Source organism: Carcharhinus amblyrhynchos, unplaced genomic scaffold (genome assembly GCF_965287045.1).
Source record: "Carcharhinus amblyrhynchos unplaced genomic scaffold, sCarAmb.v2.hapA scaffold_40, whole genome shotgun sequence".
Classification (NCBI taxonomy): domain Eukaryota; kingdom Metazoa; phylum Chordata; class Chondrichthyes; order Carcharhiniformes; family Carcharhinidae; genus Carcharhinus; species Carcharhinus amblyrhynchos.
This window is the reverse complement of record NW_027649781.1, coordinates 5,986,982-6,013,763: the sequence shown is the minus strand read 5'-3', so window position 1 is coordinate 6,013,763 and position 26,782 is coordinate 5,986,982. Positions and strand designations below refer to the sequence as shown.

At 45.5% G+C, this 26,782-nt stretch overlaps 1 protein-coding gene across 1 annotated transcript; it reads left to right on the top strand.

Moving 5' to 3' along the window:
• Window positions 1–2,063: 2,063 nt before the first annotated feature.
• On the top strand, window positions 2,064–17,833 carry LOC145335758 (nuclear factor 7, brain-like). Its single transcript, XM_080181483.1, has 7 exons — window positions 2,064–2,534; window positions 2,623–2,718; window positions 2,812–3,045; window positions 3,229–3,318; window positions 3,593–3,615; window positions 4,733–4,848; window positions 17,283–17,833. Exons 1-7 carry the CDS (start codon window positions 2,064–2,066, stop codon window positions 17,831–17,833), a joined length of 1,581 nt encoding a protein of 526 aa, XP_080037609.1.
• The last annotated feature ends 8,949 nt before the right edge of the window (window positions 17,834–26,782 follow it).

Below are 26,782 nucleotides of genomic sequence, written 5' to 3'. Positions count from 1 at the left end.
GGGTTTCTAAACCAACTAAATATAGCAGCATGTATTCAGTTATTGCAGAATTTTACTGCGTAAATCCTTCTCACAGAATTGTGAATATTAATGTGACATTCTCCTGATAATCTTTGTCACTAATAGTCAGGGAACATCTCATCAAACAATGGGATTTACTGAATGGGATTTGTTAATTTGGATTTGATCAGATCCAAGGTTCTGAATAAATAACAATGCCAGTCTGATACAACACAGAAAGAGGTTAACTGGTCCTTTGAATCTGTGAACCTTCAGAGACAGTCCCCATTTCTTGGGCCGTTTTTAATGGGGAATGCTTCCCTGCAGCACTGTGATTCCGTCAGCAGGTGGCAGCGGTGCGCTTTGTAACAATGAAAGACTTGAGTTCACACAGAGTCTCAACCCATCCCAGAAACTGGCTGCACCCGCAATGAATTGCTCACAAGAACAGGAGCAGCCGTCAAGTAGAGAGATTGACACAACTGACAGAAACTTCCCAGATTTTTTTGGCCGGAAATGACAGTCAGAAAATGCCACTGGGCTCCGCACCTTGTCACCCTGGAAAGTTACAATGGTCCGAATATCTATCCCCAGAGAGAATTCACATTTTCCGACACTTTAACGTATAAAATTGCTGCATGATTTGACTCCTGATTGTCTCCGGTCAGATTTTAACGATGAAAACAGAACTACCCGCAGTGCTGATGATGGGTGAGAGAATTTCCCAAAATCGAGGAGAATTCCATCCAGCGGGAGGATTGTCGCCAATGACACAAGCTTCCCAGATTTTCCATGTGTTGAAATGAATGTCAGTAAATTCCTCTGGGCTGTGTAAGGGGAGTCCATGTCCCCAGGACAGATTGTCTTTCCTGTTCTCCACACAGGAGCTGATTAACGCCCAGGCAGTAACAATAATACCCAATGCTCAACACTGTCAGATATATGAAACATTTTACACCATAATCACAGACAATATCTCTGCAATAAAACAAGACATTGATTTCCAACCCACACTGATCTCTCTACCTCTACCTGCCATTTTCCCAACTTCACAAAAATGCCTGTTAATGAATCTGATCCATCGGAAAACTTCACAGCCTGTGTTTTTTCTTGCTGGAATAGTGCGAGTGTTGGGGGAAACTCTTCAGATTCAATCCCAATAGGATGTCGTTTTACCCTCTCCCATTTCCCATGTCCCACAGTCCTGCCCCCACACCCTGTGATGTGCTTCCACTTTATCAGGGACTGGGAGAGCAGAACTGTCAATGTATCAACTCTCTCTCCCTCAACCACTCCATGTGACAGCGAGTTCCACATTCTCCCCACTCTGTGTGAAGAAACTCCGCCCAATATTGGAGGGGAGATTCCACTTCAAATGTTCCCTTATCACCTAAAAGCAAATTACTGCGGATGTTGGAATCTGACGAAGAGACATCCAGACACGAAACGTTAGCTCTGTTCTCTCTCCACAGATGCTGTCAGACCTGCTGAGATTTTCCAGCGTTTTCTGTTTTCGCTCCGTCATCAGTTGATGTTTCTCTGGGTCGGAGTCCCTGGGGGGGATTCATAAACATTTATAAAACCGCAAGTTTCTCTTTCTAGAAAACAAACCAAACTTCACAGGTGGAAACCTTTAAATATTTTCCCGATACCTGCTGTGTAAAATGTCTCCTTGACATTTATAGTACTTGATGTTTTAATGTGAGCGGCTGCAGTCATGAACACAATTCAATTTCTGGATCCAGATCTCACACCGAGTTTCACCAGAGTGGTTTTAATCGGCACAGGGTTCAGACTGAAGAGAAATGTAATGGAATCTCGATCCCTCCCAACTCCACCCCTTCTCCCCATTCTGTCTCTGCATCTCTCTCTCTCTCTTTCCACTGTCAACATCCCCGGGAGCCCAACCTGCCCCCGACTGAGTTCAATGATTTCCCTCCGTTATCCTTGAGACCGCGTCAGTTGTTATCTCCAGTGTGAAAGTGGCGAGGACATGGCCCACTCTGTAATAATAATTCCCTGAGTGCTGCAGTGAACTTCATCGGGAAATAGCTGAACTGAGGATGTGCGGCAGGAACACCGAAACTGAAAGCGGTTTGAATCAGGAAGTGCTGAGTTTGGACATGGCTTCCAGACAACAGCTCCAGAGTTGGACCGAGGAGACAATTTGTCCCATTTGTCTCGATTTCTTCACTGATCCGGTAATACTGGATTGTGGACACAACTTCTGCCGCTCCTGTATCACCCAGTGTTGGGAAAAGAAGGAGATAAACTCCTGCCCGGAATGCAGAGAGGAGTTTCCGGAAAGAAACCTCAGGGTAAATCGGGCCTTAGCGAATCTGGCCGAGAAAGCTCGACAATTAAAGCTGAATCCGAAAGAGAAGGAAAGTAAACTTCACTGTGAAGAACACCAGGAAGAACTGAAGCTGTTTTGTGAAACTGACAAGAAATTGATCTGTCTGATTTGTAGAGATTCGCGGGAACACAAATCTCATAATTTCATGCCCATTAAAGAAGCTGTTGAAATCTACAAGGTAAAAGGGGAATATTATTTACCTGATAGTTTTATCACATTTTCAACATCCAGCATTTTCATTCTATGATTTTCTCTCCCAATCACAGGATCAGCTCAAATCTTCCCTCGATTCTCTCACAGAGAAGAAATCGGCGGTTCTAGAAATGGAAGAGAAACAGAAAGGGAAGATTTCTGAAGTTAGGGTAAGGTCTCCCTGTGCTGATTTTCTGGGATCTCGATTCGGTTTGTTCGCTCTATCGCGGGACATTAATTATATTTCACATTTCATTGGGTAGGAACAGTCGAGCAGTCTTCAGACCCATATCACATCCGAGTTCACCAAAATGCGCCAGATTCTCACTGAGAAAGAGCAGCGATTACTCAGAGACCTCAGGGAAGAAGAGGAGAGGATTCTAAAACCAATGGAGAGAAACCTTCGGGAGATTCAGGAGAATTTAAATTCTACTGAGGAGAAACTCTCAAAGTTGCAGAAACAGATGGAGCAAAAAGACCAGCTGATATTTCTGATGGTGAGGGAATATATTGCAGCTCAGTTCAGGGAAACGTCACACAGTCACTAAATAACTGATGGTAATGGTGAAATTAATATAGCATTGACTGAAAAATACGAACTGAATTGAACAGAATTGTGTGTCCCTTCCTGAACCGTTTTCCTGTTGTCTCGGATCTAATGGCTCCCACACTATCTGCAGATTCCCGAGAATTCCTGTAACCTCCTGAGAATGAGTTTTCTTGATTTTCACACTTGCTTTGTGGTTGTTTCCATGTTTCCCGAGTTCAATGTACCCCTGGAACTCCCATTGTAATCCGGTTCCAGTTCCATGTTGTGAGTGTGTGGGTGTGTCTGGGACGGTGTGTGAGTCACTGTGTCTGTGAGCAGGACTGATGTTCAATTCCAGTTTATTTGACTCTACACAATCTTTCTTCCAAAATGCATCACTTTACATTTCCGTGTGATATCTCATCTGCTCTGAGTCTGCTCATTTCACCAGCCTGTCGAACTGCTCCTGAAATCTGTTACTGTCACCCTCACTGTTCCTGATTCATTTCTTTCAGGAGGAAGCTTGTCGGGAGAGAAGGTAGGACATGTTCTTTACTGAAACTCTGCAGTTTGGTAAAATAAACTCAGTGAAGTGTTATTTTGTATTTATTTATTGGTTGTTGTCACAACTTTAAATGTTCGGTCATTAGTTACCAAGACATCACACACTGCAGGAAATGATAAGCTCCGCGTATACACACTGACGAGAACTTTATGATAACTCACCTCATTACAGTGATTTTACATAACTGTTCAACGATATTGTAATAAATAACAGGGAAGTGTAAATAATACAACCAGGCCGGAAGTGATCACTTGCCCGATGCTGGCTGTTAGTGTCTGTGACCTTCCCACTGAACCTGAGAGAACCGCGCGGTCCATGTTTCTAAGGAGTGGGTCACCCATGTCCCTGCATGGAGCCTGACCAACCCGAGAAAGCCTCAGGTTAAAGGGAGAATGGATTCTAAGTTTATACGAAATAAAAATTGGCTCTGCGTCCTTAACAACACAGCACTTGTATTCGTATCGAACTTTAGTGGAAATTAATACCGTAAGGAGTTTCACAGGAGCATTATAAAGTAAATTGACACAGAGCCAAATAAGGAAAGATTAATTTGGATCATAGAGGTAGATTTCAGAGAGCGTCTTCAAGGAAGAAAAAAGAAAGAAAGATAGCGAGGATCAGGGAGAGAATTCCAGAGCTCAGGACCTCGACAGCTGAAGGTCCAGCTCCCAATGTGGGAGTGACTGAAATCAGAGATGTTCAAGGTGTCGGAAGTAGAGAAGTGCAGGATTCTGGGAGAGTTGTGGGGCCAGGGATTGCAGAATTGGATATTCAGCTTTGGGGTGTTTTCAGTCTTTGTCTTTGTCCTACAAACTTTGTTTATCATACTGCAAGTGGACAGGCTAAATATTTATCATTTCCTGCAGTCTGTGATGTCTGTTATCAGGTTTTGAACCTTTTCAAGAGATGGCTGTTTCCATTCTCTGCCCTTGAATTTAAAAGTTATTTATTTCTCATTTAGAGAAACAAGATTAGCATTTCACTTTGTACATTTTCTCTGTCATCAAACATGCTGTAAATTTGACCATTTAAATAAGTTCTAAATCTTCTAACAAAGACAAATTCATAGCATCATTTTTACCATTTACAGGATTAGTGAGGAGTCTAACAAACTCTCAGTATCTGCTGCCGCCCTGCCTATCAGAAAGTACAAAGACCTTTTACAGTACAGAGCATGGAGAGAAATGATAAACTTCATTAACCCCGGTAAGTCTCATATTAATTGTCCTGCTTATCAATCCAGTTGTAAATATATTGAATGGGCTCCAAAGATCCAGCTTAAATACTCACATTTCCAGTTGTTAATACCTGCAGTCTCCCCATTCTCATATTTCTCTTTCTGAGGTTCCTCTGGGTTAGTGTTTGAAGCCATCAGCACTGTGTGTCAAAGCAGTGAAGGGATCTGTATAACCAGAGGAATAGAGCACCAATCTCAGGATGTGAAATGGAATTGCTCCAGGAGACTGGACTGGTCTCCTCTGTCATTGTGGGAAACATTTTTTTTATCATCATTTATCAAGAAGACACACAGGCATCAGACAGTAGGTGTTAAACGGCAGATAATCTGTTTGGTGGAATTCGACACCTTCATCAAGAGGATGGATGCAGAAAGTGCGAGTCTGCAGTGGATAAGGGAGGGAATGTGGTGATCTTATTGAAATGTTCAAGATCTGGAATATAAGTGTGGTTATAAACGTCCACAGGTTTCACACAGTCACAGAGTCGAGATCAAAGCTTTACATCTAAAATAGGGAGGATGACAGGACAGTTTGGATTGAGTGAGGTTGAGTTTTTGAGCGACTCCATTGAGGTAGTGAACCAATGAACAAACTGCTCACTCTATGAATTTGATCAGAGGCCCAATCCATTCTGAGGGCTGATCTTCAGAACAAAATCTCTGTCCAGTTTCCTGCGGGTTTGCAGTGTGGGAAAATGTTCTGTCGTTCCTGAGGAGGGAACAGGGGACAAGAAATCCTCATGAATACACAGCAGGAGTGAGAGAGAAAGGAGCAGCAAGCAGGAGTAAGAAAAATAACTCACCTCCTGGTCACAGAGAAATCATCAAAAGCTCCCTTCATTCCTGCAGTGTGAGCCTAAACACTTTAGAACCAGAGGAATTATTCTAAGGAACAGTCAGTATTTGAATGTAGAAAATGAGAAAACCAATTTCCAAGCAAGATCACAGGAACAGCATTGTGATGATGATGAAGTGTTCTGTTTTGATGTTGTCATTTCCGGTATAAATATTTGAAAGGAAACAGAGCAAATAACTCCTTATATCATTTCTATTAGGGTTTCCGGTGGCCCCTTTAAGACCAGGGACTAATTGTATAGGTTGTTCCTCTGGGTGGGGCATCACCATCCAATGGAAGATCAAGGTTGTATTGAGTCTCCAGTTATATCAAATGTCTCCAGTTTGTACAGACAATGTGACTTCTCCTTATGTTAAGTGTGGGAACACTGGATACCTATTTTGCTGCTGCTACATTATTGTGGGGGTTTGATCTCTGCCATTCTTGACATTCTCATCAGTCATCTGTCCTGCCATTCATCTTTGCTCAGTTATATGTTTTTCCATGAATTTGAGCCTTTCCTTAACTTCTTCAGTGAGCCACAGATGGTGGGTCCTCCCATTGGGGATTTTCTTTACAGTAGGAATATATTTATTCTGAATATTCTGAAATATCATCTTAAATATCTGCCTTTGCTTCTGTGTCGATATATCCCCAAGCCTGGGGACGCAGTTCACTACAACTAGCTTAGCTTTCATGATCAGATAGTTGCCCCTATTTAAGTTTAAAATACCGAACTTAGACCCTCTCTTTTCCCTTTCAAACAGGATTTCAAATTCAATCATATTGTAGTTGCGGCGACCAAGTGCTGCCTTCACTCAGAATTCACTAATTATTCCTGTCACTTTACATAAAGACAAGTCTAATATAACCTACTCTCTGGTTAATTCTAGAACGTTCCGCTATGAGAAATTTCCTCAATAGAATTCTGTGAACTCCCCATCCAGGCAACTACAGCCTGTTTTTTCTGGTTTATATTTAGATGAAAATCACCCATGATTATTACTGTCTCTTCATCTGTGACCCACATTGTGGCTACTGTTGCAAGGATTGTCGACGACTCCCACTATTGACTTCTTTCCCCTACTATTCCTCATCTCCGAACCGATTTTATATCCGGATTTCCTGAACCAGGATCATCTCCAGCTATTGCACCAATGAGGCCCTTGATAAACAGTGCTCCCACTCCACTTTTACCTAGCTTTCTATTCTTCTTGAATATGAGTAAATGTTATCCTTTCCTCCTGCAGCAATGTCTCTGTAATCAGATCATATTCATTTACTTCAATATGTGTTATCAATTTGTTAACTTTATTATGAATGTTGTGTGCATTCAGATACAGAGCCTTTAGTTTCATATTTTTATTATCTTTGTACTAATTAGTCTTGACACTTGGTGTATTCGTAGGTTTTATCTGTTTGTCCATTCCCATTATTCTCTGATCCCCATTTCCCATATTATTTTCATGGTTTCTTGCCTTGAATCTCCCCCTGGATTTGCCAAATGTATTCAAAGTAGCTTACCCTCTGAGTTTAGTTTGAAGCCCTTTTTACTTCCCGTGTTATGCAATTTCCTGGAACACTCATCCCAGCAGTTCAGGTGTAGACTGTCCCAGCATGGGGGAGGGGGGGAGGTGGCAAGGTAGCACAGTGGTTAGCAGGGACTTGGGTTCGATTCCCAGCTTGGGTCACTGTCTGTGTAGTTTGCACGTTCTCCATGTGTTAGCTTGGGTTTCCTCTGGGTGCTCCGGTTTCCTCCCACATTCTGAAAGACATGCTGGTTAGGTGCATTGACTGGAACAGGGGCCAGACTGTGGCGACTAGGGGAATTTCACAGTAACTACATTGCAGTGTTAATGTAAGCCTTACTTGTGACTAATAAATAAACTTTAACTTGACTACCGTCTGGTGGTTCTAACATCCACCATTATGAAATGCTTTGAAAGGTGAGTCATGGCACGAATCAATTCCAGCCTCCCAGATTGACTGGATCCACGACAGTTGGCCTATCACCGCAAAAGGTCCACAGCAGACGCCATTTCCCCGACCCGACACTCAAACCTGGATCACCTAGTTAACAAGAACACCTATGTCAGACTCCTATTTATTGACGACAGCTCAGCCTTCAACACCATTATTCCTACAAAACTCATCTTGAAATTCCCTGGCCTATGGCTTGGCTCCTCCTTTTGCAACTGGATCCGAGATTTCTTTTCTACAGACTGCAATTCAGTAAGGACAGGTGACACCATCTCCTCTGTGATCATCCTCAACTCCAGTGCTCCACAAGGCTATTTCCTCAGTCCCTGACGATACTCCTCAAACACCTATGACCATGTGGCCAAATTCCCCTCCAGCCCAATATTCAAATTTGCTGATGATACAACCGTAGTGGGTCAAATCTCAAACAATGATGAGATGGGCTACAGGAAAGAGATAGAGAATCTGGCAAAATGGTGTGACGACAATCTCCCTCAATGTCGTAAAGTGAACGAGAGTCATCAACTTCAGGAAATGTATTGGAGGACATGCTCCTGGCTACAAGAACAGGGAGGAAGTGGAAATGGTCGAGAGCTTCAGATTTCAAGGTGTTCAGATCACTAATAGCCTGTCCTGGTCCCTCCATGCCAATACGATAGTTAAGAAAGATCAACAGTGCCTCTACTTTCTCAGGAGGCTTCGGAAATTTAGCATGACCACCATGACTCTCACCAACTTTTACAGATGCACCATAGAAAGCATTGATATGGCTCCTGCTTTGACCAAAACTGCAACAAACTACCAAGTTGTAGCCTAATCCATCATGCAAACCAGTCCCCCATCCATTGACTCCGTCTACACTTCCCGTTGCCTCAGGGAAAGCAGCCAGCATAATCAAGTACCCCGTGCACCCTGGACATATTCTCTTCCAACTTCTTGTATCTGTCGGGAAAAAGATACAAAAGTCTGAGAATACGTACAAACCAACTCAAAAACAGCTTCTTCCTTGCTGCCATCAGACTTTTGATTGGTGTTATCATATATTAAGTTGGCTTTCTCTTCACCCCATCTGTAACTGTAACACTATATTCGGCATCCTATACTTTCCTTCTCTCATATGTACTCTATGAATAGTACTTTTCATCTGTATAGCCTGCAAGAAGCAATATTTTTCACAGTATAAATGTGACAATAATAAATCAAATCAAAACAACCCACTATCCCCAATACTGGTGCCAATGCCCATGACAGACACCAGCCTTTGAACATTCATCTTTGCCATCTCATTTTCCCTCTGCCAGTTTACATCTACCTCAGGTAATGATCCAGACATTATTACCTTTGAGGTTCTGCTCCTTAATTTGTACTGAGCCTCTCATGGTGACTAAGCCCTTTACAGACATCCCAAATACCCCTGCTTGTGTGACCACTTCCCTCCAACCTCAGTGTCCCAGCCCACAATATCACCCTGATTGACCATTAGAGGAGTGGACCAGGACAATCTTCTTTGCTTGTCCTGTCTATGTCTTTGGTACCTAAATAGTCCATGCCAACTGGATCCTCCCACTTACAGTGAAAATTCCTCTCCAGCTCAGAACTCTGGTACGATCAAGCAACTGAGTTGTCTGGGCTCTCGCTTTTGCTGCAGAGATCAGTACCTGTGTCCCACACTATATTGTCCGCTACTGCAACCACATTCCTGTTTGTTATCCCCCACTTGATAGGCTTCCTGTATCATAGTGCCATGGTTAGACTGCTCACTCACTTTTCAGCCTTTGTTTTCATCCACACATATTATAAGCACCTCAACTCTTTTCAACAACTGCGAAGTCTGAGGTTCCTCCATTACTGTCTGCTCAGTCCCTTTCCTTGTCTCGCTCTCGATCACATCTTCCTGTCACTCACTGCTGACCAAAACAAATGACCCTATTCTAAGAGATGTGACCATATTCCAGATCAAATTATCCAGGGATTTCTCCCATTCCCTTTCATTGTGCAGTGTCTGCAGTTCAGCCTCTAACTCACTCATTCTGATCTGGAAGTCCTCCAGCTGCCTACACTTTCTGTAGGTGTGTTAGTCATGGATTACCTGGACATCCAAAATCACACATTCCTCAACTGCAACATAACACCTATCTTGCATTGTTCCTCATGTTATCTACTTAAATTTAATTAAATTACTCACTTAATTAACTTAGAATAATTCCAATGATAACCACATTTCTTTCCCCTGTGCATTTCATTCCTGCATGAACCTGATTCGCCCCTCATTCAGTCTCCATCCCAGCCCAGCGCAGTCACCTGTCTCATGCACCTATTACTGGCCATGCATTTTGAAAGGTGTGTCTTATTTATAGACCGTCTGCTGAGTCGCTTGCTAGTTTTACTTCCTGCTGCACTGATTAACACTCATGAATGAACTGATTTCAGGTGGTTGACAGATAACTGCCACTCCAGATAGTTCTCTAGTTAACATAGAATCTAGAAGCAGGAGTTGGCCATTTGGCCCTTCAAACATGCTCTGCTTTTTAATTTGATCATGGTGGATCATCAGATTCAATATCCTGATCCCCCCTTCTCCCCATATCTCTTGATCCATTAGCCCCAAGAACTATATCTAATTTCTTTTCGAAATCACACAACATTTTGGCCTCAACTACATTCAGTTATTGTGAATTCCACAGATTCACCATCCTCTGGGTGAAGAAATTTCTCCTCACCTCAGTTCTAAAAGGTTTACCCCTTATCCTCAAACTATGACCCCTCATTCCAGGCTCCTCCACGATTTGGAACATTCTTTACGAATCTATCCTGTCCAACTCTGTTAGAATTTTAAAGTTTCTATGAGATCCCCTTTCACCCTTCTAAACTGCAGTGACTATAATCCTAACCAACTTAGTCTCTCCTCATGTGACAGACCTGCCACCCAAGAAATCAGCCTGGTACTCCTTCGCTGTATTCCCTCTATAGCAAGGACATCCTTCCTCAGATAAGGTGGTCAAAACTGCACACAGTAGTCCAGGTGTGGCCTCACCAATGTGCTATATAATTGCAGCAAAACATCCCCATTCCAATACTCAAATCCTCTCACGATGAAGGTCAACATATCAAAGAACAAAGAAAATTACAGCACAGAAACACGCCCATAGGCCTTCCAAACCTGCATCGACCATGCTGTCCAACTGAACTAAAACCCCCTGCCCATACGGGAACCATATCCCTCCATTCCCACCCTATTCATGTATTTGTCAAGACTCCCCTTAAAAGCCACTATCGTATCTCCTTCCACCTCTCTCAGCAGAGAGTCCCAGACACGTATCACCCTCTGTGTAAAAAAACTTACCTCGTACATCTCCTATAAACGTTGTCCCTCGCAACTTAAACTTATGCTCACTAGTAATTGACTCTTCCACCTTGGGAGAAAGCTTCTGAATATCAACTCTGTCTATGCCCCTCATAATCTATCAATTCGCCCCTCAACCTCCATCGTTCCAGTGAGAACAAAACAAGCTTCTCCAACCTCTCGTCATATCTAATGCCCTCCATATCCCCAGGGCCTCATGGCATATAGCCCAGAATACTGAGAGAGGCAAGGGAAGAAATTTCTGGGGCCTTGAGAGAAATCTTTGCATCCTCACTAGCTACAGAGAAGGCCCCAGAGGATTGGAGAATACCTAATGTTGTTCCTACGTTTACGAAGGGTAGCAAGAATAATCCAGGTAATTCCAATCCGATGAGCCTTACTTCAGTAGTAGGGAAATTATTGGAGAGGATTCTTCGAGACAGGATATATTCCCTCTTGGAAATGAGTGGACATATTAGTGAGAGCCAACATGGTTTTGTGAAGAGGAGGTCGTGTCTCACGAACTTGATCGAGTTTTTCGAGGAGGTGACAAAGATGACTGATGAGAGTAGGGCAGTGGATGATGTCTACATGGACGTCAGTAAGGCCTTTGACAAGGTCCCTCATGACAGACTGGTGCAGAAGCTAAAGTTGCATGGGATTAGAGGTGAACTAGCAAAGTGGATAAAGTCAAAGAAGACAGAGCGTAGGAATAAGAACATAAGAACATAAGAAATAGGAGCAGGAGTAGGCCATCTAGCCCTTCGAGCCTGCCCCGCCATTCAATAAGATCATGGCTGATCTGTCGTGGCTCAGTTCCACTTTCCCGCCCTCTCCCCATAACCCTTAATCCCCTCTCTTATCAAGAACCCATCAACCCGCTTCTTAAAAATATTTAGCGAGGCAGCCTCCACCACTTCAACGGGCAGAGAATTCCAGAGATTCACCACCCTTTGAGTGAAGAAGTTCCTCCTCAACTCCATTCTAAACTGCCTCCCCTTTATCTTGAGGCTGTGCCCCCTAGTCCTACTGTCTTTTTTGAGCTGGAAGAGTCTCTCCACCTCTATCCTATCCATCCCATTCATCATCTTATACGTCTCAATGAGATCTCCCCTCATTCTTCTAAACTCTAATGAGCACAAGCCTAGTTTATTCAGCCTCTCCTCATAGCTCAATCCCCTCAACTCTGGTATCAGCCTAGTAAACCTCCTCTGCACTCCCTCCAGGGCCAAAATATCCTTGCGCAGGTGCGGCGCCCAAAACTGCACACAGTACTCCAGCTGCGGCCTCACCAATGCCCTATACAGCTGCAGCAAGACCTCCCTACTTTTATATTCAATCCCCCTCGCTATGAAGGCCAGCATCCCATTCGCCTTCCTGACCACCTGCTGCACCTGCAAGCTGGGTTTTTGCGAGTCATGCACAAGGACCCCGAGGTCCCTCTGCACCGTCGCCTGCTGCAAAGGGGTGAATGAAAGGGTGTGTTTCTGAATGGAGGGCTGTGACAAGTGGTGATCCTTCGGGATCAGTACTGGGATCTTTGCTGTTTGTAATATATATGAACGATTTGGAGGAAAATGTAACTGGATTGATTACTAAGATTGCGGATGACGAAAAGGTTGGTGGATTTGTGGATAGCGATGAGGACCATCAGGGGACACAGCAGTTGGTGACTTGGGCGGAGAGATGGCAGATGGAAATTGATCTGGACAAATTTTTTACTCAGAGAGTGGGTCCCTGGAACTGGGTTGCCAGGGAAGGTAGTGGAAGCGGATACCGTAGTGACTTTTAAGGGGTGTCTTGACAAGTACATGAATAGGAGGGAACAGAGGGATATGGTCCCCAAAAGGGTAGAGGGTTTTAGTTAAGTTGGGCAGCGTGGTCGGTGCAGGATTGGAAGGCCGAAGGGCCTGTTCCTATGCAGTTTGTTAAACTGATTCTTTTTCAGAAATCCAGACTGTGCCCAAGTTCAACATTATTTTCTCAGTGTTCAGTTATTACATCATTTGTTACAGATCCTAGCATTTTCCTTCGGACTAATGTCAGGCTAACAAGTTTTTCATTCTCCATATTCTCTCTCCCTTCTTTCTTAAACATCGGAGTTACATTTGCACCTTCCAATCTGCAGGAACAATTGCAGGGTCTGTAGAATTTTGAAAGATAGCCACCAATGCATCAACTTTCTTGACAGTCATGACTTTCAGCATCTGAGATAGAGACCACCAAGTCTGGGGAAATTTATCTACTTCAAATCTCATTCATTTCTCTATTTCTACTATTCTTATAAGCATAAAAGCATCTTGTTGTTCCTCATTAATGCCAGTCACCTGATCCTCCATTATTTATGGAAGGTTTTTAATGAATGGTGACCATTGACATTTGGACAGATTATTGAGAAAGTCTGTGTGTTCTGCCTCGGTCATGTCATCTAACATGAGGTTTGAGGTGTGTGTGAGACCAGTGCCTGGAGCTGTGAGGTAGCAGCCGAACCAATGCACCACTGTGCGTTGTGTTTCTTTCAAATTATGGAATCTCATGGCTTTATCCTCTTAGTGAGTAATTAGGATTTCCTTTTAATTCATGGTTACCTCATTCATTATTCATGTATAAGATATATAGTATTAACTGTTTGCTTTGTTGACTCTTTCATAGAAAAAATTATCCCTCACTTCCCCACTTACTCTAATTCAGGGTCCTGGCGAGTCAGAGACAATGCCGACAGGCACAGGGTGTTAAGACACCAATCCATCACAGGGCACACACTCACACACAAAAATTAAAGGGGCAATTTAACATTGCCAATCCACCTAATCCACACATCATTGATGTGGGGAGGAAACGGGAGCACCTGGAGGCAACCCATGCAAACACAGGGAGAACGTGCAAACCTCAACACAGACAGTGACCCAAGGTTGGAATTGAACCCATGTTTCTGGAGCTGTGAGGCAGCATTGCCAACCTGACGCTGTCTCAAAAATTATTGTATTTCTTTCAAATTATTGAATCTCATGGCTTTATACCTTTCTTCAGCAACTGGGATTTCCAAGTTGTTCTGTGCACCAAAAAAAACGTTGATTGTTCCCATTCTGAACACAACCGAATATGGAGCCTCATCCAATATTGTAACAAATTTGGGGTCTGGTCTGATATCGCACTGAGAAACTCAGAACTTTAGTGTAGAGAGGGACCTGGGTGTCCTAGTGTAAAAATCACAAAACCTTAGTCTGCATTTACAGCAAGTAATTAGGAATATAAATGGAATGTTAGTGTTTCTTGTCAGGGCAATCACATTTAAAAAATTGTGCCTGTAAGCATACAGGGACTTAGTGAGGCTGCATTTGGAGTAATGTGCAATATTTTGATCTCCTTCCGTAAGATCATGAGATCATAAGACAATGGTAGGCCATTTGGCTCATTGAGTCTGTTTTGCCATTCAATGAGATCAGGACTGGTCTGATGTGATAATCCTCCAACTCCATTTTCCCACCTTATTTCCATAACCCTGATTCCATTACTGATTAAAAATCTGTCTCTCTCAGCCCCAAAGACATGTTCCAGTCTTTACACCTCTCTGCGGTGAAGAGTTCCAAGAATTCACTACCTCTGAGAGAAGAAATTCCTCCTCATCTCTGTCTGAAATGGATAAGCCTTTGCTCTGAGAATATGCCCTTTGGTCGTGGACTCTCCCACAAGGCGAAACAAACTATCAGCATCCAAGCTGTCAAGCCCCCTGAGAATCCTGTATGTATCAATAAGGTCACCTCTCATTCTTCTTAACTCCAATGAGTACAGGCCCAACTTACTTAGCCTTGATTGTTAAAAATATCCTGCCATATTTGGAATCAATCAAATTAACTTTCTCTGGACTGCTTTTAATGGTGGCACGTCTTTTCTGAGTTCAGGGGATGAAAACAGTATTCCAGGTGTGGCCGAACTAGTCACTTGTACAGTTCTAGCAAGACCTCCCTATTTTCATACTCCATTCCCTTTTCAATTAAGGTCAATATTCCATTTGTCTTCCCTAACACTTGCTGAGCTTGCATGCCAGCTTTTTTGTGATTTATGCACAAGGATCCCAAATCCCTCTGTGCTGCAGCTTTCTGCAGTCTTTCCCTATTTAAATAATATCCAGCTCCTTTATTCTTCCCACCAATCTGCATAACTTCACATTTTCCTGCATTATTTTTCATCTGCCAAGTTTTCACCCACACACCTAATTTTTTTTATCCCTCTGTAGACCCTGTCATCCTCAGCACTTGCCTTCCCACCTATTTTTGTGTCATCTCAAATTTAGCAGTAGTACATTGACTTCCCTTATGCAAATTATTAATATACATAATATAAGAAATGACCATTGAATTAGAGACTGATTCCTGGGATGAAGGCAGTTATATTATCATGAAAGCCTGAGCAGATTTGGCCTATATCCATTGGAGTTTAGGAGAATGAGAGGTGATCTTATTGAAACGTAGAAGACACTGAGGGGACTCGACAGGATTGATGCTGAGTGGATGTTTCCCTTGTGATGGCGTCTTGTATAATGCACGTTTTGAAAATTAGCAATCTCGCATTTAATACAGAAATGAGATTTTGTTTTCTATCAGAGGGTCATTTGTGTTGGAATTCTCTACCCCAGTGAGCAGCAGAGGCCGGATCACTGTCAATATTCAATCAGATCAGTCATGATCTTGTTCAGAACAGGCGCGAGGGGCCGAATGGCCTACTCCTGTTCTGAATTCTTTTGTTCTTGGAATTGAGGTTTTGTGTGATATCTTACAGACTCGGATTGTGAACAATCTGTACAGTGACATTTACACAATGTTTCACAGAGATATCACCTCCCACCCGCTGTCTCCAGCTTTCTCTCCTCTACCTCTGTCCCCTCTCCCTCTCTCCTCAACCTTGACCGTCACCCCCACCCCCCCACTCTCCTTCTCACAGCCTGTCTTCCCTTTCTCAAATTCTCCTTCCCCAACCCTGCTATCTCTCTCTCCTTCCACTCCCTGTCACTTATGCGCTCCTCTGCTCACATACTCCCCACTTCTCCCCACAAACTTCTTTCTACCTACATTCTCTCCCTCCCCTTTCTCCCTCTCTCACTCACCTCCCATTCTTCCTTTGTCTCTCCCTCTTTAATTCCTCTCTTCTTCCTACTTTGTGTGGCATGGTGGCTCAGTGGTTCACATTGCTGCCACACAGAGCCAGGGAGCCGCTTTCGATTCCTGGTTTGGGCCATGTCTGTGCAGAATCTACACGTTCTCCCTCACGTCTGCGTGGATTTCCTTCCACAGTTCGAAAGACATGCTGGTTCGCGATGCTAAATTCTCCCTCAGTGTACCCGAACAGGCACTGAAGTGTGGTGACTAGGGAATTTTCACACTAACTTCATTACAGTGTTAATGTAAGCCTACTTGTGATACTAATTAACTTGGAAATCAATCTGTCCCGCAATGTCTCTCCCATTTCCCACAATCATCCCATCTTCCTGCCAGCCACTCATTTGTCCCTCCTGCTCCCTGGCCCTGCTCCTCACCCACTCTCTCTCAGCACCTTCCTATTCTCCCCCATCGACACATACTCTCTCTCCACCTCACCTCCTATCCCCTTCCCTCATCATTCTGGTATCCTTCTCCCCCTCACTCTCTTCTCTTCAGACTCTCTCCCCTTTCCCTCTCTCTCACATTCTTCCCTGCCCCTCCTGCTTTATTTCCCATCCTCTCTTTACACGGAAGGGTCTGTTTATTTCTTCCTCCCACACTATCTGCCTTCCAGATGCTCTCTCTACTCTGCTCTTTCTTTCTCACCCACTATCCCAATCCCTGTCATCCGCTCTGCCGTTCTCTCTCCTGCTTCCACACTCAAAACATCCCACTCTGAATCTCCCACATCCCACTCTCAATCTCCCTCTTTACACTCCGGCTCCCTCCAGTCCCTCTCATTCCTGCCTCTTTTCTCTCTTCCCAACTGCACCCCTCCACCTATCCTCTCATTCCCCCTACCTATCTCTCTGTCACTCACTATCTTCTCTCCGCTCTGCCCTGTCTCTCCTTTCTGGTCTATTCCCCCTCCTCTCCCCTCCCTCCGGCTCCATGTTGCCATCCCATTCCTGCTCCCACACTGTCCTCCCCCTCATTCTCCCCTGCCCCTCACAAACCTCTCTCCTCTCTTCCTCACTCCTCACACTCTCCCTCCTCCCCACCCCCTCTCTCTAAATCACTGACTGTGTTATTTTCACTTTCCCCCAGCTCCAGCCTCTCTGACTCTGGATCCGCACACAGCGTATCCCCGGCTCATCCTGTCTGAGGACCGGACCAGTGTGAGATTCGGAGACAAACAGCAGCCGCTCCCTGACACCCCGGAGAGGTTTGATTTCTGGCCCTTTGTCCTGGGATCAGAGGGATTCACATCAGGGAGACATTACTGGGAGGTGGAGGTTGGGGAGAAGACATGGTGGGATCTGGGAGTGGCCCGAGAGTCTGTGAAGAGGAAAGGGGTTATCTCCCCGATCCCTGAGTCCGGATTGTGGATTGTGGAGCTGAGTCCCGGAAGTGATTATTGTGCCTTCACCTCCCCCTCACCGACCCGCCTCACCCCGAGTGTGAATCCCCGGAAGATCGGGGTTTTCCTGGACTATGAGGGTGGACAGGTGTCATTTTACAATGCGGACAACATGTCCCATCTCCACACTTACACCCACACTTTCACTGAGAGAATCTTTCCCATCTTCAGCCCGGGATTGAATCACGACGGGAAAAACTCGGCGCCGCTGACAATCTGCGGGATTAAAGGTCTCTAACAGATCCATCCCATAATTTCACACCGTCTCCCTGCCTCCTGCCAGCTGTAAACTGATGGAACCTGTTCATATTGTGGTTATTATAAAGAATTATAATTTACATTGGGGGCTCCGTGATTACATTTGTAAAATGATTCTTCAAACAAAACAATCTGAGAACCACTGGAATAGAAACAGTTTTTCTCAAAGATTCCCCAGTTCATCATTAAATCCAAGAAGCAGAAACTCAACATGTTGTTTGCGTCTGTCACTGAGTGAGGGAGGCGGGATTCCGGGGAATGGAGAAGCCGATTGGCCGGAGTCCCTGTCACTCAGAGCGAGGGAGGCGGGATTCAGGGGAATAGAGAAGCCGATTCGTCAGGGTGGATGTCATTTACAAGGGGGGACAGGGGTGGGACTGTCGATTGGTCGCAATAACTGTCAATCAGAGAAGAAGTGGGTGCTCTTGACACCGGGAAGACTCAGGTCACAGAGACTGAGGAGGCGGGGTTCATGAAGCTCAGAAGGCGATTGGTTCGCGCCACTGTCGCTCTGCGCCTGAACACCGATTTTTGGAGAGTCTGAAATGCGATTGGTTCAACCGCCTGTCAGTCATCGTGAGGGAGGCGGGTTTTTGAGTTGTCCGTAAGTCAATTGGTTGTTGTGTCATTCATTCAGATTAAGAGGCGGGTTTCCGACCGTTAGGTCAGTATGACTTATTGACATAAAAGCAGGCCGTCCCCGGAAGGTGGAGGGCGATTGGTCAGGGCCGCTGTCACTCAGACTGAGAGAGGGTCGGTATCAGGGGAGCCGGAAACGGATTGGCCCTATCCGCTGACACGCAGCGTTCCAGGGGCGTTGCCAATTGGGGAGCATGATTGGCCGGAGCGCCTGTCACTCATCTGAAGGGAGGCGGGATTGCGGAACTTTGGAGGTGATTGGCTGCATCTCTTGTCCCTCAGTGCCGGGGACTCCCCTCGCCCTGTTCCCCGTCCGCTTCATTGCGTTCCCCCTCCCCCTCTCCCTATTCCACTGACCTTCTGCCCCTTCCCTCTACGCCCCGCCTCTATCGCTGCTCTCCCTGCAGTGCAGGTACACCCGCCAGTGTGGAACTCCCACCCACCTGACGAAGGAACAGCCTATTCCGAAAGCTTGTTGCATTTGCTACAAATAAACCTGTTGGACTTTAAGCTGGTGTTGTGAGACGTCTTTCTGTGTACGTACATCATGATGTGAGTATGCCGGCGTTGGACTGGCGTAAACACAGTAAAAAGTCTGACAACACCAGGTTTTAGTCCAAACGATTTATTTGATAATAGACTCACAAGCTTTCGAGGTTTCCCTCTTTGTCAGGTGAATGGAGAGTTCTGGCCTCAGACAGAGCATATAAAGCACAGACAGTTTAGAGATTATCCACAGTGCTGCTAGGGAGGGAGCTACAGGATTTTGACTTCTCGGGCAGTGAAGGAACATTGATATATACGGTGAAGCCTTCCACTGTTTGCTGGAGCAGACAAGTGAAGGAGCAGAGAGCCAGATAAGAAATTACCTGTTAAAAACCTATTTAAATAAGTTTAAAGCACTTTTGTAGTAAGAACTTACCTTGTAGAACTGTTTAAATCATTGAAAAGCATTTTTGCGGGCTTTTTGTATTTACCACTTTAAGAATTCTAAGGGAGTGGATAGCAGGGATTTGTGGGTGAGCAGGCTTTAAAACAGTGCCAGGTTTAAAAGGAGGCCTGGTGTAGACAGCAGGCAGCGGAGTGAGAGGGAAGCAGAGTAAGATATTAGGGCTTAGGATCAAAGGGCTAGGGAGAAAAAGGGCCAGGTAAGTTCGTGTGGAAATTTTCAATATTACTACAGGGAATAATGGAGAGGCATGGGATGTGTTGTTGCTGTATGATGTGGGAGCTGGTGGACCCCAGGGTCCTTCCCAGTGACCATGTCTGCAGTAAGTGCAGGTTGCTGGAGGAGCTCCAGCTCAAGGTAGATGAGTTGGCCTCTGAGCTGCAGACACTGAGGCTCATCAGGGGGAGAGAGGGTGCCATTGTCAATGGGGTGCAAGAGACATCCACCCCCGGCTAACTGGTCAGGAACAAGAGGGGGCTGCTGAGAGGAGGAAGGAGGGTGGGGACCGGAGGAAGGAAGGTGGGGACCGGAGGAAGGAGGGTGGGGACCGGATGCCTCAGCCTCTCAATCTGCATAACAGGTTTGAGGTTCTTGCTTCCAGTGTGGACAAGAACGAGGAAGGTGAGGTTAGTGAGCAAACTGCACACAGTACAGTGATGCAGACACAGGATATAGGCAAGGAGAAGGTGAAAAGGAACGTAGTAGTAATTGGGGATCGTGGGGTTAAGGGTATTGACACTGTCCTTCATCACAATGACAAAGTGCACAGAAGGGTGTGTTGTCTGCCTGGTGCTCGGGTCCGGGATGTCACATCTGGGCTGCAGAGGAACCTGGAGTGGGAGGGTGAGAATCCAGTCATAGTAGTATATGTGGGTGCCAACGACGTGGGCAAAATGCGAACTAAGGATCTGGGGAGGGAGTATGAAAAGCTGGGAATGGAATTAAAAAATACAACCGACAAGGTGGTTATCTCTGGGCTACTGCCTGAACCGAGTGCAGACGGGCGTAAGGTTGATAAGATTAAGGAAGTGAATGGGTGACTCAGGGATTGGTGTGGGAGGAATGGGTTTGAATTTATGGGGCATTGGCATCAGTATTGGGGTAGGTGGGACCTGTTCAGGTGGGATGGGGATGGCCTCAACCGTGCTGAGACCAGAGTCCTGGCGATCGTGTAAATAGGAATGTAGGTAGGGCTTTAAACTAATTAGGAGGGGGGGGAGGGGGGCGGAGGGTGCGAGGGTAGGTGACATTACGGGGTCTAAAGTTAAGGAGAGGGTGCAGGTAAGGGAAGAGGCCGAGGATGTCCCAATAATAAAGGGAGGAGGGGGCGTGAGTAGGGTTGGTGGCGTTCTGGCAAATAGGGTCCAGGTGAAGGCTGGGATGAAGGCACTTTATCTGAATGCACGAAGCATTTGGAATAAAGTGGATGAGCTGGTGGCGCAGATCAGCACAAATGGATACGATCTGGTGGCCATTACAGAGACGTGGCTGCAAGGTGACAGGGACTGGGAGCTGAATGTCCAGGGGTATCAAGTGTTTAGGAAGGATAGGCGGGAGGAAAAAGTGGGGGTAGGGGGGCGTAGTTGTGCTGATTAAGGATAGCATCAGGGTGGTAGCTTGGTATGATATAGGAACCAATGAGGAGAAAGTGGAATCGTTGTGGGTGGAGATTAGGAACAGCAAAGGGAGGAAGACGCTGGTGGGTGTCGTCTATAGGCCCCCGAATAATGATCTGGAGGTGGGGCGGGCTGTTAACGTGCAAATAAGTGCGGCATGCAGGAATGGAATGGCCATAATTATGGGGGATTTCAATCTACATATTGATTGGTCAACCCATGTTGGACGCGGAGGGCTCGAGGAGGAGTTCTTGGAATGCTGCCGGGATAGTTTCCTTGAACAGTGTGTGTTGGAGCCGATGAGGGAGCGAGGTATCTTGGATCTGGTGTTATGTAATGAGGCGGGTAGAATTAGGGACCTTGTGGTGAAGGATCCTCTTGGGGAGAGTGATCATTGTATGGGGGAGTTTCTGATGCAGATGGAGGAGGAGAAAGTGGGTTCCCGGACATGCGTCCTTTGTTTGAACAGAGGGGAGTACGGTAGGATGAGAGAAGAATTGGCGAATGTTGACTGGGGGAGCGCGTTGGAGGGTAGGTCTGCTGAGGAGCAGTGGAGGATCTTTAAAGAGATCTTTCTTGGTGCTCAGCAGAAATGTATTCCAATGGTTAAAAAGGACCGTAGGAGGAGAGGTAATAAGCCGTGGATAACGAAGGAGGTGAAGGAAAGTGTTAAATTAAAAGCGGAGGCGTTTAGAGTAGCAAAGGGTAGTGAGCGAGAAGAGGATTGGGAGAGGTTTAAATGTCAACAAAGAATGACAAAGAAGTTGATAAAGAAAGGTAGGATAAACTATGAAGCTGGGCTAGCGCTTAGTATAAAAAAGGATAGCAAGAGATTTTATAAATATATAAAAAGGAAGATGCTGGCTCGGGTGAACATTGGACCCTTAGAGGATGAGAGGGGGGACTTAGTTTTAGGGGATGGGGAAATGGCTGAGGTCTTGAATAACTTTTTTGTTTCGGTCTTCACGGAGGAGGACGTGAATAATTTGCCGGCTGTTAGCGATGGAAAGATGGTAGGACTGGAGGGTCTCAATGACATTATTGTTACTAGAGAGGCGGTGCTCGACAGACTGGAGGGACTGTTTGTGGACAAGTCCCCAGGACTGGATGGAATGCATCCGAGGGATCTGAAAGAAATGGTGGAGGTGAAAGTGGATGCCTTGGTGGTTATTTTCCAAACGTCGTTGGATTCCAGGGAAGTGCCGGAAGATTGGAAAACGGCTAATGTTACGCCGTTGTTTAAGAAGGGTGGCAGGCAAAAGGCAGGGAATTATACGCCGGTTAGTTTAACGTCTGTTGTAGGTAAAATGTTAGAATCCGTCATCAGGGAGGAAATAGCGAGGCATCTTGAGGGGAATTGCTTGATAGAGCAGACGCAGTACGGTTTTGTTCAGGGGAAGTCGTGTCTGACGAATTTATTGGAGTTCTATGAGGATGTGTCCAGGGCGGTGGATAGAGGAGAGCCGGTGGATGTGGTGTTTCTTGATTTTCAGAAGGCGTTTGACAAGGTACCTCACAAGAGGTTATTGCATAAGGGAAGGAGGCATGGAGTTGGGAGTAGGGTGTTTGCGTGGATAGAGGATTGGCTGTCAAATAGGAGGCAGAGAGTGGGGGTTAATGGGTGCTATTCGGATTGGCAGTTGGTGACTAGTGGAGTGCCCCAGGGGCACTCCACTAGTGCTGGGGCCTCAGCTATTTACCATTTATATAGATGATCTGGAGGAGGGAACTGAGTGTATGGTGTCGAAATTTGCTGATGACACCAAGATTGGTGGAACGGCAAATTGCGCGGAGGGTGTGGAGAGTCTGCAGAAGGATTTAGATAGGCTGGGCAAATGGGCCAGGAACTGGCAAATGGAATTTAATGTTGGCAAGTGCGAGGTGGTCCACTTTGGTAGGAATAATGGTAGGAAGGACTATTACTTACGTGGCGAAAAACTGCAGCAGGCGACGGTGCAGAGGGACCTCGGGGTCCTTGTGCATGAGTCGCAAAAACCCAGCCTGCAGGTGCAGCAGGTGGTCCGGAAGGCTAATGATGCTGGCCTTCATAGCGAGGGGGATTGAATATAAAAGTAGGGAGGTCTTGCTGCAGCTGTATAGGGCACTGGTGAGGCCGCAGCTGAAGTAATGTGTACAGTTTTGGTCGCCGCACTTACGCAAGGATATTTTGGCCTTGGAGGGAGTGCAGAGCAGGTTTTCTAGGCTGATACCGGAGTTGAGGGGGTTGAGCTATGAGGAGAGGCTGAATAAACTAGGCTTGTACTCGTTAGAGTTTAGAAGAATGAGGGGAGATCTCATTGAGACATCTTAGATGATGAATGGGATGGATAGGATAGAGGTGGAGAGACTATTCCCGCTCAGAAAGGACAGTAGAACTCGGGGGCACAGCCTGAAGATAAAGTGGGGGGGCGGATTAGAACAGAGTTGAGGAGGAACTTCTTCACTCAAAGGGTGGTGAATCTCTGGAATTCTCTGCCCGTTCAAGTGGTGGAGGCTACCTCGCTAAATATTTTTAAGACGCGGGTTGATGGGTTTTTGATAAGCGAGGGGTTAAGGGTTATGGGGATAGGGTGGGAATGTGGAACTGAGCCACGACAGATCAGCCATGATCTTATTGAATGGCGGGGCAGGCTCAAAGGGCTAGATGGCCTACTCCTGCTCCTATTTCTTGTGTTCTTATTTCCAAATCTGGATGATGGGTGGCTTGGGAGGGAACTTTCAAGTGTTAGTGTTCCCATGCACCCTTCTCCTTCTGGTGAGTTCTTTCGGGTATACACCTTTCTCAAACCCTTGCCAACAGGCTGCTTTAGCGATTTTGATATTGATTTGATTTATTATCGTCACATGTGTTAGTGTACAAAGAAAAGTATTGTTTATTGTGCGCTATACAGACAAAGCATACTGCTCGTAGAGAAGGAAAGGAGCGAGTGCACAATGTAGTGTTACAGTCATAGCTAGGATGTGGAGTGCAACTTAATATAAGGTAAGTCCTTTCAAAAGTCTGACGGCAGCAGGGAAGAAGCTGTTCTTGAGTCCGTTGGTATGTGACCTCAGACTTTTGTATCTGTTTCCTGACAGATAAAGGTGGAGGAGAGAATGTCTGGGGTCCTTAATTATGCTGGCTGTTTTTCTGAGGCAGGGGAAGAGTCAATGGATAGGAGGGTGGTTTGCACGATGGACTGGGCTACGTTCACAACCCTTTGTATTTACTTGCAGTCTCGGTCAGAGCAGGAGCCCTACCAAGCTGTGATATATCAGGAAAAGGTGCTTTCTATGGTGCATCTGTAAAAATTGCTGAGAATTGCAGCAGATGTGCCAAATTTCCTTCACCTCCTGAGAAAGTAGCGGTGTTGGTGGGTTTCCTAAATCATAGCGCAACATGGAGGGACCAGGACAAGTTGTTGATAATCTGGACACCTGGAAACTTGAAGCTCTCAACCATGGCGGCACGGTGATACAGTGGCGAGCATTGCTGTCTCATAGCGCCAGGGACCCGGGTTCGATTCTGGCCTCAGGTCACTGTCTGTGTGGAGTCTGTACATTCTCCCCATGTCTGCATGGATTTCCTCCGGGTGCTCCTGTTTTCTCCCATTGTCCAAAAGACAAGGAGCAAAGAAAATTACAACACAGGAACAGGCCCTTCAGCCCTCCAAGGCTGTCCAACTTAACTAAAACTCCTGACTTTCTGGGGACCATATCCCTCTATTCATGTACTTGTCAAAACACCCCTCAAAAGTCACTATCGTATTCGCTTCCGCTCCCTCCCCCCAGCAACAAGTTCCAGGCACCCACTACTCTGTAAAAAATCTGCCTTGTATATCTCCTTCAAACCTTTCCCCTCGCAACATCAACCTATGCACCCCAGTAATTGACTCTACCACCCTGGGAAAAAGCTTCTCACTATCCATTCTGTCCATGCCTCTCATAATCTTGAAGACTTCAATCAGGTCTCCTCTCAACCTCCGTTGCTCCAGTGAGAACAAACCAAGTTCCTCCAACCTCTCCTCATTGCTAATGTTCTCCATACCAGGCAACATCCTGGTAAATCTTTGCTGCACCCTCTCCAAAGACTCCACATACTTCTGATAGTGTGGCAAACAGCACTGAAAACTGTATTCCAAGTGCAGCCGAACTCAGGTTCTATAAAGCTGCAAAATGACTTGCCAATTTTTAAACTCAATGCGCCGGCCGATGAAGGCAAGCATGCTGTACGCCTTCTTGACTACCTTCTCCACCTGCATTGCCACTTTGAGTGACCTGTGTATCTGTACACCCAGATCCCTTTGCCTATCAATACTCTTAAGGGTTCTGCCATTTACTGTATATTTCCTATCTGTATTACATCCACAAACTTGTTAATCAATCCAGTTACATTTTCCTCCAAATCATTTATATATATTCCAGACAGCAAAAGTACCAACACCAATCCCTAAGGAACAGCACTTGTCACAGCCCTCCATTCAGAAACACACCTTCCACTGCTACTATCTGTCTTCTTTGACCGAGCCAGTTTTGTATCCACCGTGCCAGCTCACCTCTGATCCCATGCGACTTCACCTTCTGCACCAGTCTGCCATGAGGGACCTTGTCAAAGGCCTTACTCAAGTCCATGTAGACAATATCCACTGCCCTACCCTCATCAATCATCTTTGTCACTTTCTCCAAAAACTCGATCAGGTTCGTGAGACGTGACTTCCCCTTCACAAAACCATGTTGCGTCTCACTAATATAACCACTTATTTCCAAGTGGGAATAAATCCTGTCTCGAAGAATCCTCTCCAATAATTTCTGTACCACTGATGTAAGGCTCACCAGCCTGTAATTACCTGGATTATTCTTGCTACCCTTCTTAAACAGAGGAACAACATTGGCTAATCTCCAATCCACTGGAACCTCCCCTGTAGCCACTGAGGAAACACAGATTTCTCTCAAGGCCCCAGCAATTTCCTCTCTTGCCTCTCTCAGTATTCTGGAAAATGTCCCATCAGGCCCTGGGGACTTGTCTCCTTTACTGTTTCTCAAGAACCCCAATATCTCCTCCTTTTTGATCTCAACATGACTCAAATTATCTACACATCATTTCCCAGACTCAACATCCACCAAGTCCTTCTGTTTGGTGAATACTGATGCAAAGTATTCATTTAATATCTTGCCCATTTCCTCTGGCTCCAGGCATAGAAATCCTCCTTGTCCTTGAGTGGGCAACCCTCTCCCTGGCTACCCTCTTGCGCTTTATATATGTATAAAAAGCCTTGGGATTTTTCTTAATCCTGCTGGCCAATGCTTTTTCATGACCCCTTTTAGCCCTTCTTACTCCTTGCTTAAGTTTCTTTCTACTTTCCTTGCATTCCACACTTGTTTTGTGTGTTCCCAGCTTCCTAGCTTTGACAAATGCTTCCTTTTTCTCTTTGACTAGGCTCACAATATCTCTCGTTATCCAACGTTCCCAAAATGTACCATATTTATCCTCCATCCTTACAAGAATGTGTCAGTCCTGAATACCTATCAACTTACACTTGAAAGACTCCCACATGCCAGATGTTGATTTGCCCTCAAACATCTGCCCCCAATCTACATTCTTCGGTTCCTGCCTAATATTATTATAATTAGCCTTCCCCCAATTTAGCACCTTAACTTAGAACATAGAACATAAAACATAGAAAAACTACAGCACAAAAAGGCCCTTCGGCCCACAAGTTGCAACGAACATATCTCTACCTACTCG

What these genes read in the sequence shown, in the direction of transcription:
- LOC145335758 (XM_080181483.1), top strand. Translation starts at nt 2,064, where the DNA reads ATGTGCGGCAGGAACACCGAAACTGAAAGCGGTTTGAATCAGGAAGTG. An exon ending in CCATGTTTCCCGAGTTCAAT is followed by an intron (nt 3,319 to 3,592) that starts GTACCCCTGGAA and finishes CATTTCTTTCAG; the next exon opens with GAGGAAGCTTGTCGGGAGAG. An exon ending in GATAAACTTCATTAACCCCG is followed by an intron (nt 4,849 to 17,282) that starts GTAAGTCTCATA and finishes ACTTTCCCCCAG; the next exon opens with CTCCAGCCTCTCTGACTCTG.